The 12,101-nt window shown below is 42.2% G+C and overlaps 1 protein-coding gene across 12 annotated transcripts in view; it reads right to left on the reverse strand.

Annotated features, from left to right (window-relative positions):
• The window catches only part of LOC109930527 (receptor-type tyrosine-protein phosphatase delta-like), a 458,059-nt gene that overhangs the window by 54,529 nt on the left and 391,429 nt on the right, over positions 1-12,101 (reverse strand). For all 12 annotated transcript variants that reach the window (XM_048614046.1, XM_048614043.1, XM_048614048.1 and 9 more), the window contains one exon: positions 3,346-3,521. In XM_048614046.1, coding sequence (XP_048470003.1) covers positions 3,346-3,521 — 176 coding nt within the window. The remainder of the gene's footprint in view (positions 1-3,345; positions 3,522-12,101) is intronic.

The raw sequence follows: 12,101 nt of genomic DNA on the forward strand, positions 1-12,101 counted from the left end.
TACACAGTGAATACAGATACCTGTACAGAGACACTGGGTATACACAGCGGATGCAGATATCTGTAGAGTGACACTGGATACACACATTGGTTACAGATATCAGTACATAGAGACTGGGTATACACAGTGAGCAAAGATACCTGTGCAGAGACACTAGGTACACAGAGCGGATACAGACACCTGCATAGTGACTGCACAGATACAGTGGATACAGATACCTCTATAAACAACTGAATGCTAGCAGATGTAGGTACTGATATGGAGAATATATAACGACTTGAATGGAGAAATATAGAATTTTCAGAACTGTAGGACTGCATTAGGTAATAGAGACAGTAAAGGTTATGCCTTGAACACTTATTTGAGCGTAAAGGTGAAAATTTTACATTTGAGGCATTGGTTACTGAGTACTTAGTGCGAGTTCGGATGCAGGCAGAAGAGTTTTGTATGATTACAAATCAGTGGATACCAAAGGCTGGCCAGTCTGGGAGATGAGATAAGCCTAGTTGTGGGCTTCAGCAGAGAATGGCTGGAGTAAGGATGGAAAGAGATAGACATACTAGGTGCATAAAGTAGTACAAACACTACTGCACTGAGGAATTTTCAGCAGTGGCAGTAGCAGAGTCAGAATTATATGAGAAAGGGCAGTTTAACTTTACTTCTGTCTTCTGTTGTGCTGTGATAATAGAACAAAAATATAGGTTTAAATTCAGGAAAGGCATATTTCAGCAGGACATTTCTTTAGTGTGTAATATGGACCATGCTGCTGGATACAGTGAAAGAAATGAAAATCCTTCCGTATTTGTACGATAGGCTTTCAGTCCATTTTGGATGGGGAGCAACAAATTCACAGACCAGCTTTTCTCACCCATACCTAACTAGATTTTGCAATATTGGTTTAGATTTTATTGTCATGTGTACTTGAGTACAGGAATACAGGAGTACAGTGAAGAGTTTACAAAGTCACCATTCTCGGGTGCCACTTTATTCCATAAAAGACAGGGTGTAAAAACAGAAGCATAAATAAAATAAACAGCCAAAAGAAAAGAAAAGGTCTAGATTACTCCCTGCCTCTGCCATGAGCCCTCATCGCCAGAAAAACAAAGCCACAAAGTCCACCCCTCAGTCTGCGAACACTCAGATGCCCTGAGATTGCAGGGGATTTGAAATGAAGATAGAACATTCTGGAAACACACAGCAGGTACATTAATATCCATGAAGAGAGGAGACAGGTTAACCTTTCGAGTACAGACCCCTCATCTGACGTTAAATGTTAAGCTGTTTTTCCTCTTTTGGACATGGGCAGCCCTGCTGTGTATTTCCGGCATTGTGATGTTATTTGTGACCTGACATTATAAAGGCTGTGTCAGGGGAACACAGACAGCCACCACACACGGTGAGAGAGCTGCAGGAATAAACAAGGCAGTAAGCAGCTCCTGCCACAGTTATACTGGACAAGGTGTCCCCACCGGGAGCAGCACTGGCTCAATAGAAAAGCAAACTGAATACAGGCCAGCTGCACTTTACACCCAGCACAGCCACTCAGAAACCTTACTTGTAATGAGGTTGCATGTGCAACCATCAATGGGAAGAGGGTGCTATTGTTACAGGCAGGGCCCTCTTTTGCTGAGCTACGGCTGTTAAGAGAATGTACTAGCAGTCAGTCGATTGAAGCCTTATTTATGTCAAGGCCAGCTGCAGTAATCCATAGCAATCAACACTACATGGAGCAGATTGAGTGGAGTGGTTCCATCTACAGTGTATTTCAGAACTTGCATTTCTATAGAGCTGGAGTGCTTCACAGTGCACTGACTGTCCCTTTGTTGTTATCCTATGATGTAGCAATGGGCCCTGACCCAAAACTATCAGTTCCTCTGGTTTTCTTCACGTAGGGCAAGCAACAGATGTTTGGAAGGGTCCAGAGATCTTAAATGTCCAGCTGAGCAGCCAGTTCAAAGTTCTTTGGAGCACTGCATCTGAAAGTGGTGTGAGCAGTGTGCTCACAATCATTGTTAGTAGGAATTGCAGATGCTGGAGAATCTGAGATAACAAGGTGTAGAGCTGGATGAACACAGCAGGCCAAGAAGGGTCTAGGCCCGAAACGTCAGCCTTCCTGCTCCTCTGATGCTGCTTGGCCTGCTGTGTTCATCCAGCTCTACACCTTGCTCACAATCATCACAGTTTAAGAGCCTGCAAACACGCTGTAGGTTCGCACATGAAGAGATCCTCATCAAAACCACTAAAAACTGATGATTCAGTCATTATCTAATTGCTGTTTGTGGCCACTTGCTGTGTGGAAGTCATAGGATCCTACAGTGTAGAAAGATGTCATTTGGCCCGTTACAACTGTGTTGACCCTTTGAAAGGGTCTTGATTTAGTCGGCCATCCAGTGGTTTTCCCTATAACCGAGCAATTTGTCCTCTTTGAGTGTGGGTCAAAACGTCTTTTAGGAGTTCCACCTCCCTTACAGGCAGTGCATTCAGGATGTTAAGAATTTTTTCATTTTTCTTCTAGCTCTTGGGAGAATTATTTTAATTTACTAGTGTCCTTCACAGAAGAATATCTCCATCCTTATCCAGTCTGGCTTACATGTGACTCCTGACCCACAACAATGTGGTTGACTCTTGACTGTCCTCTGAAAGGGCCGAACAAGTCACTCAGTTGAACTGAAATATTACAAAAGGTCATAAAGGAATAAAACTGGATGGACCGATTGACCTAGGCAGTGCAAACAACAAAAAAAAACCCAGCCCTGTAAACTCTGCAAGGTCCTTCTTACTAACAAACAAATTTGGGAGAGCTAGTCCAGCAATTGCCTTACGCAATCATACACGTGGAATCACACCTTACAGACAATGTCCCAGCCACCAGCACCACCATCCCTGGGTATGTCCTGTACTAATGACAGGACAGATCCAGTAGAGGTGGTGGCACAGTGGTATACAGTCAGGCGAGAGTTGCCCAGGGAGTCCTTAACATTGACTCTGCACCTCACAAAGTCTCATGGCTACAGTTTAAACATGGGCATTGAAACATCCTGCTGATTACCACGTACTGCCCCATCTTGGCTAATGAATCAGTGTGCCTCCATGTTGAACACTTGCTTCATCAACCAGTTGGTTCTTCATAAACAACTAAGTCAGAAATGATTTACCTTTTGGTTGCATCATTTCCTACAACAGTGACTACACTTCGAAAATACTTCATTGGCTGTGACGCAGCTTGTGAATGCCTGGAGATCACGAAACGTGCTACGGAAATGCAAGCCTTTCTTCAGTCACCTCTGCCTTTACAGTTTTCAAAATTTAACATGGAGTTGGTAGGATTAGGAAAATCCATCTTACCCGAGACTTTTCCTCTAGCTTTGTCATCATGACGATAGTTGCACTCCTCTGCTCCCAGACCATCCTCCAGAAATCCCCGAATGTCTCAGGGAGGGGTCCTTGCGTTGCAATATAGGCATTCTGCTTTCGGTAGCCATCAATGTAGTTTGCATTGATATAGTCGCTGCCTGCGATACCTAACAGACAAAAGCAAAGAAAGAGTTAAAAGGATAATTGCACAATGGCCGTAAAATCTGTTCAACATTCAGCATTTATCCCTGTTCCACTGGGACCTGAGTTTCCACTTAAAGTTACCAAAGTCTAGCATTTAGAAATTTCTAAAATGAATCAAAGTGTTTTTTGATATCTCAATGGGATAGGTTTAAGTTCTATGAAGCAAACATGAGACAAGTAATTCCCTCAGTACTTGGCTGAGACAGTAAGATTGCTTAATTTAAGCGGAAGTTGGATAAGGGAGAATAAATGACAGGATATGAAGGTAAGGTGAGATGAAGAAGGGTGTGAGAAACGTGTGGGACATAAACACTTGCACAGACCTGTTTTTGTGCTGTAAATTCCATACAGGCTAACAATTTCGCTAAAATTTCAGAGAAATTTCAAACGCAGAATTTTGGTGAAGCTCATAAGTTGATGTGGCCCACCCAGCAGCGAGTGGCTGTCAGATAATTGAAGTTGCACTGCACAGTAATTGTCTTTTCCTCCCACACATGCTTGCATCCAGCGAGGCGATGTGCTGGAGCTTTGCCTTGCAATACTGCCCCAATCAAACACTCCCACAGAGACTGCACTGTTCAGCTTCAGGGTCCAAATGTCTAATTGAAAGGTTTCTAATTATTTCCATCATTGGTTAATTATAGAGTGAAAAAGACTCATCAGTTTTAACTACAACAGCCACATGTCCATAATTTCCTCAATCGTCATGGCCAGTGGGAAAGGATCTCTATTGAGAGCTGGAGCTTGGAAACTGAGGTCACATTCTCCTCTCCCTCCACTTCTTGCCATGATTTGGATCTGACCCAATTTGCCAGTGACAGGTTGTGATCAGTAACTCCACAGGCTTGTTTTCAGGTCTGAGACACAAACGCAGATTATTAACCGCGACTGAGGGTGTTCAGGAGGTAAGAACAAAGAAAGCAGTAAAGCACGGCCAGCAGAACTGACTCTGAGCTTCTCGGTGACTGTTTAAAATGCAGTGAGTCGCTCCAGTAGCTGTCAGAATGTTCCCAGACAAAGCCTTACACGAGACACTGCCGCACTGCACAACTCCTTCTGTTGTCTGTGCTTCAACCCCTCCTCTTCATGAATTATAGTACACAACCTGTTACTTATGGCAAGTCTGCCTTCTCTCTCGTAACTCAGCATACCTGAACCTATCAGCCCAAAACCTGGCAACTCTTAACTCATTACAAAATTCCCCATCATGGGATAATCTAGAATGAGGGAGCACAGATTCAAAAGAAGGCATCTCCCATTTAAGATGGAGATGAGGAGGATTTTCTTCTCTCAGAGGGTCATTTGTCTTCCACAAAGCGCAGTGGAAGCTTGGTCATTGAATAGATTCAAGGACTTTTGATCAACAAGGGAGTCAAGAGTTAAGTGGGTACAGGGAGAAAAGTTGAGTCAAGGCCACAATCAAATGAGCCATGATCTTATCAAGTTGTAGATCAGGCTTGAGGGGCAAATGGTTTACTCCTGCTCCTGTTTTGTATGTTCTCACATCCAAGGGGCTGGGCGGGGAAACTTAGAGACTAGTGGTATCTTTGTTACTGTAGCACAATTCAATACCTCACTGCACAGTAATTACTGTACTATAAAGCAGTATAGATGCCAATCACAGCAGTCTACTACATTTTCATTTACTTTGGTTATTTTATCTTCTAAGGTAATATCTTGTTGTAACATCAAAACAAAATCTAGTTCATTTGACCTCAGGATGCTGACCAATTTATTTAATAGGTCAGTGCAGCCAGAATTGGCAGAAGAGGTGTAAGGGTCTAACGTTATATGCTAAGCTGGAAAATAATTATAAAATCTTATCACTAAATTTAATCAGAGACTACTCCCTCCAGTTGTGTTTTCATTTCAGGCTGGACAAGGTCAGAAATCACACGACACCAGTTTATAATCCAACAGGTTTATTTGAAAACACAAGCTTTCGGAGCCTCATTCCTTCTTCAGGTTTTAGTCGGAGAAGTAGTATCAGACGCAAAATTTATAAGTAAAAGATCAAAGGGTCACACCATTTCGGGCTGAGGCAAGTACAATAGGCCCTGAGTTCAACCTGTCTTCTATCAATATTGTGACAGCGCTCTTCCTAGAATTTCAATAATGAGGTACTGTTTTATTGATCATTAATCTTTTAGGGGTACAATGGGACCATGTTGCAGCTGTACAGAATATTGGTGAAGCCATTATTGGAATACTACATTCCACCCTAGTCTACCTGCTCTCAGAAAGATGTTGTTAAACTTGAAAGGGTGCAAAAAAGATTTGCAAGGATGTTACCAGGGTTGGAGGGTTTGAGCTATAGAGAGAGGCTGAACAAGCTGGGGCTATTTTCCCTGGAGCATTGGAGGCTGAGGGGTGACCTTGTAGAGATTTATAACATCATGATGGGCATGGAAAGGGTGACTAGTCAAGGTCTTTTCCCCAGGTGGGGGAGTCCGAAACTAGGTTTAAGGTGAGAGGGGAAAGATTTAAAAGGGACCTGAGGGGCAACTTTTTCACACAGAGGGTGGTGCATATATGGAATGAGCTGCCAGAGGAAGTGGTGGCGGCTGGTACAATTACAACATTTAAAAGGCGTTTGAATGGATACATGAATAGGAAGGGTTTAAGAGGGATATGGGCCAAATGCTGGCAAATGGGATTACATTAATAAAGGATATCTGGTAGGCCTGGACAAGTCGGACCAAAGGGTCTGTTTCTGTGTTGTACAACTCTATAATTCTGTGACTGACTTCTAGCAATCACGCTGGTTCCTTCATAGAAGTTTCATTGTCTGCTCTCTGCCCTTGCCATTTCTATATTGCAGATCCACCTCTCCTGGAGTTGCCTGCTGTAGTTGCACTTGGCCCTGGAGATTTCATATTGTCACAAACACCCAGCACCATGCTGAGCACTGCTCATGTAACATGTCCATCTTTACAAAGCAGGGCCTTTCTATTCTCTTTGGAAGACAACTTCAGACGACATGATTCTTTTAACGTTGCTTAACCAACCCTTTTCCTAGATACAAGATTTTTTGTAACTAATGCACAAAATTGCTCAAAGCAAAAAGGAAAAATACACAATTTAAGGCCCTTTTAAATCTCCTGGGTTGCTCAGAGCAGTGCCTTGGAGATGAATCTTTAATTCCTCAACCTTCCCGGGCACACCTGGAACTTTGTGCACCCTAAATAGATGGGTGTAAAGGATCTAGAGAGTTGTAGCTGAGGTATGTTGGGGGTCAGTTTAATAGTTACTCAGAAATTAGACAAGGTTTTTATAAATCATCTAACGTTTTCTGAGTAACTACTTACTTAACATGCTTCCAAATTCTCTGATTTAAATGGATATTTCCAGAGAGTTTCCGGTGTAGGGGGAATTCCCAGCAGAATCTTTAATTTCTTGAGCAATTCCATCAGAGTCTGCTACGTCAGGGTCCTGAGGCACATCTTCCATCCATGGTGCAGAAACGACTATCCAGCCATTGGAAAATCAGAACTGTTATCTTAGGCCACTGAATGATTAATCCAGTACATCACAGATACCTCACTAACAGTGTCAACAAGTCTCCAGTCCTGACTATGCCCCTCAGAAATGGATGGGCAGTTGGGAGCTAGGTTCCAAGTCTGGTCATTCCACCCCCATTTACTGTTTGAGAAAGTGAGACACAATCCACCACCAGCTGTCCCCCTCTCACTCGTACATCTAACATCCATTTCCATCTCTCTTAAAAGTTAGATTCTAACTGAAAGCTGAACTGCAATATTTAGAAAAAGAAGGATTTGCATTTATATAGCACCTTTCATGGCCACTGGACATCTTAACGCACTTTAAAGCCAATAAAGTGTAGTCTATGTTGTAATGTAGCAAACAAGGAAGCCAATCTGCACTCAGCAAACTGCCACGCATAGCAACATGACAAACAGATATTTTGTTTATTTCTTCCATATCTTCACACGTGCCTTTTACCATTTGGGAATAGTTGGAAGTATTAGGACATTGGATCATTAACCTGTTTGAACTGTGTCATGCATGTTCCTCTGTGGTCAACAAATGCTAGAGTGGGACTTGAACCCAGAGCCACTAAACATACCTTGTTTCCTGTGATGTTGATTGCAGAATAAATACTGGCCATGTCACCAGGGGTAACTGATCTATTCTTCAAAAATAGTGACACAGGATCCTTTATATCTACCTAAGCAGGCTGCTGGGGTTTTGGTTAAACACTATATCTAAAAGATAGCACCTCCAACAGTGCAGCATTCCCTCAGTACTGCAGTGGAGTGTCAGCATGCCAAAAATGTGGGGTGTAAAACAACATTTTGTGATCCAGAGGCAAGAATATTACCAATTGAGGCATAGCTGACACTCTGAGGAGGTACAGTGCTGTTCTGAAGTGCACAGGTTAGATGATTTCTAATCAATCTGTTCAGAGGTTATTGCACACCTCTAGTGTAGGTAAGGCTTGAACCTGGGCCCCCTGGTTCAGGGGTAGGGACACCACCATTGCTCCAGAAGAGCCCTGCACAAGGTTATTGCAAAGTAGGGGAACTTGCTTTTAGCTGGCATATGTAACAAGTGTTCAGTTACTAAACCTCAGCTGTAGACGCACACATTCTAATGTCAACAAATATCAGGGCAGTCATTATTCTTTTAAATGCAATACTTTCACGTAGCAGTATGACAATCACAACAAAATTATCAAGCGGAGGGAGTGCTGTGACACTTATCCAGTTGTTTGTGTGAAAATTGGCTGCTATATTTTCTCACCTAGCAACAAGGAACAATTCTGTGTTCCCATCAGGCATTATGTCCAAGGCACAGATCAATAGATTTCTAGATGTCAAAAATACCAAGGAATATCAGGATAGTGCGGAAAAATGAGTTGAGGTAGAAGATCAGCCATGTTCCAGTTGAATGGCAGAACAGGCTTCAGAGGCTGAATGGCCTATACTGGTCCTCATTTTCTAATTGGTTGTGAAGTGCTTTTGGATCTCCTGAGGATGTGGAAAGCACCACATGAGTGCAACTGGGCTTGCGTATCTTGCTGTGTTTGATGATTCCTGTGGCATAATTGGACTCAGAATTGAGAGGTTCCTTCCAGTTAAATAGACCACAACAGTGATAACATTCTACTTCCACACATGATGAATGGTCACTTGAGGGGAAGTGCCAGAGGGAGGTTGCTGCTGGTGGGACATTGGGGTCTTTCGGACAGCACTGGAGGGAAAGTGTAAAGCAGGGGCATGGAAGAAAAGAAAACACTAATAACAAAAACCCTGAACTCTTTGTAACTCGGGGTGAAAAAAAGGGACATCAATTCATATTTGGCTATGTTATTTTCGGGCCACCCAACTTGGTCTACACTAGATTAGTAAAAGGGCAGTGGAATGCACCATCAAGGATCAACCATTCTTCATGGAACCGATTTATGTCAGACATAAATAATGGACAAAAATAATGTGCTTAGGCTTGACAGCTTTCAAGGAGTTAATGGAGAGTCACTGAAGGTCATCTGAAGCCAATGGTCTGCCTCCCCACCATAAACGAGAGCCAGTTTTAGTCGATGTCATGGGTGAATTGATTGGGACCAGTACATTATTACATTACCCCATAGCATGTTTTTTCACAGGCTGAGTGTTCCAATTTATCATCAGTATTATGATGCACAGCCTGATTCCTACAAGCTTTCTCTGTCATGGCTAAGTAATTTCCAAACTTGGCCCAGAATGGCCATCGGCTATAATTATTCGGGCCTCCAAGACAATCAATTTCCCGACTGACAAAAGGCCCCTCATTACAATTTGCCAGAAATATACAACATAAATCACAGAAAAATTAGCCGTGCAGTAGATCAGAGAAACATTAAAAAGATACACTGCGCTTTTCTGTGTTGTTAGCTTGCTCCTGTGCTCTGTGATTTGTATTTTCCTTTTCCTGTTTTGAATTCATTCTGTTTCGAGAAAGATGACCATCATATTTCAATAATGGCAAGTTAGATTAAATAGATTTACTTTGAAGGATGGGCACTGAGCTTGTTGTAATGCTGGAGGCCTGGGAAACTGCTCACGTAATCATTTATATCCATACATCCATCCATACCTGCTGCAAATCTTTTCATGGGATGTTGAATGTGCAGGGGATTACACAGGTCACCTTCCATTTTGCCTCTGCAGAACAAACTGGTGTTGCTTATGAGTGGGCAGAAGAGCCTCCTTTTCTGCATCCACATGCAAACGATGTCACATTGGTGTACTTGCTACGCCTGAGAAGGGGCAGAGAGGCAAAAGTGCTTTTTGCCCCAAACTCAATCAGGAAGCTCAGGTACCAGCACCAACATGGTGAAGGGCTGCTGTAGTCAGCATATGTCATGATACCATCCATTCTAACTAGCTTACCATGCTGTTACACAGAGGAACCACATCACCCATCTCCTCCACACTCTGCAGTACAAATTTATTGTCATGCCACCAGCTCACATGTAAACTGTAAAACCTGGAGCACACTGAAAGGAACCAGTGCCTTCTCATACCCAATGAGCCAGACCTTTCTGGAAAAAAGTGGAGGGTCAACAAAGCAAACCAGCATTAATCCACAAATTGGGAATTAGGAAATTGGTTTTGAGTTATGAATTTTCAGAATTTATTGCATGATTCGCACCAGTTCCCCTGTTTACCTCATACAACTAGCAGCTTGGGATTAACCTTCCTTTTAACATTCGAGAACTTGTTGAATCTTCACATTAAACTTTCCAGAGAAAGTTGAGCATAATAATAAAGAGCATAAATCCTCTCTTAACAATCCCACAATTATTAGCACAATGCAAATCAACCTCGCTTGCCCAGATGGTAACAACTTAAAGTAAATCGCAGTTTTGCACGTAACCAACTGTAGAAAAGATTTTAAACATGTTAATTTAACATTTTAAATCTTATTTTTGTTTGTTTCAGTGTTTTTACCTCTCCCTTAATCCAATATTTCTTTTGTTCCCTTTAATTCTCTTTCTATATCTCACTTGAAACTAAATTATCCTCCCTCTCAATTTTACTTCCATGTCTTCCTCTACCTTTACGTTTCATTAATTAAGGAGATACATGACCGGTCCCATTGTCCATTGGTTCTCCGATGTCTCACCAGCCTGTTATCAGCTCACACTTTATGGAACAAAGATGTTTTGAATAGTGGTGCAGAAGGTCCTTTCCACTCCAGCAGTATTGGGCCCTGTAAGCCCCTACACTCCTAGGTGGCACATTCCTGCTTCTCAAGTGAATTGTCCCCCTCTGAGAATACTGGCTGCTCAGATCCTTCTTGTTGTCTGGTTGGACCTGGATATTTTATTGCGTTCCCTTAGTTTTATTTATCACTAAGTGCATCTGCCTCCATATTGACTCACCACACTGTCTTGCAATTGAATTCATCCTTTTGTATAACCTAAAACTATGTAACTCCTCACTTCCCTCCGTTTTTCTTTCCTTCAAAAACCTACAGGTCTCTAAACTTGGTGTCAATTAATCATTGTTTGTAACTTGTTAAGATTTCTCTCCCTTTCATTGGATTTTGAGGTGTGCATTGATGTGATTTTTTTTCATGGGCTTTGGAGCTTTATCACTTGGTGATGTTATGGCTTGGCAGATTAACCTTTAGCCGACAACTTGGCTTGTGTCTCAACATTTTAAAAATGTTAAAAATATTAAAAATAAGAGTAAATTGTAGTTTGTATAGCCAGTTAGATTGTGAAGGAAAGTCAAGGTGTACTTTGGAACAAGTTGCCGGCTGGAGCAGTAGCTAAAGCATAACGTGACCACAGGTGCCCTGGGTCGTGGGCCAGTGATGTAATAGTGTCAAGGAGTTATAGTTTTACAGTACAAAAAGAGAATTTCCAGTCTATCATGTCTGCATGGTCATCAAGCACCTATCTATTCTATTCCAATTGTGCTGCACTTGGTCTGCAACCTGTATACTATGGTTCTTCAAATGATCATCTAAATACTTCCGAAGAGTTGTCATGGTTCCCACCTCTACCACTCTTTCAGGCAGTGAGTTCCAGATACCCACCACTGTTTAGATGAAAATATTCTTTCTTAAATCCCTTCTGAACCTCCTTCCATTTTACTTCCATGTCTTCCTCTACCTTTTACGTTTCATTAATTAATTCTTTTCCTTCAATCTATGCCCTTTGGTTACTGATCCCTCAATTGAAGGAAAGGTTCCTTCCTTTCTACACTGCTCATGATTTTATACACCTCAATCAGCTTCCCCTCTCTGCTCTAAGGAAATTGACTCAAGCCTATCTGATCTGTCTTCATTGCTGAAATGCTTAAGCTGGGCCAACATTCTGGTGAATCTCCTCTGCACTTACATCCTTTCTATTGTGTGGCGACCAGAACTGGACACAATAATCCAGCTGTGGCCCAACTAATATCTCATACAGCTTCATCATAACCTCCATGCTCTTGTACTCAATGCCTCTACTAATAAAGGCAAATACCCTATATGCCTTTTTAACCACCTTATCCACCTGTCCTGCTGCCTTTAAGGATCTGTGGATA

Source organism: Rhincodon typus, chromosome 29 (genome assembly GCF_021869965.1).
Source record: "Rhincodon typus isolate 14 chromosome 29, sRhiTyp1.1, whole genome shotgun sequence".
In the NCBI taxonomy this organism is placed as follows: Eukaryota; Metazoa; Chordata; class Chondrichthyes; order Orectolobiformes; family Rhincodontidae; genus Rhincodon; species Rhincodon typus.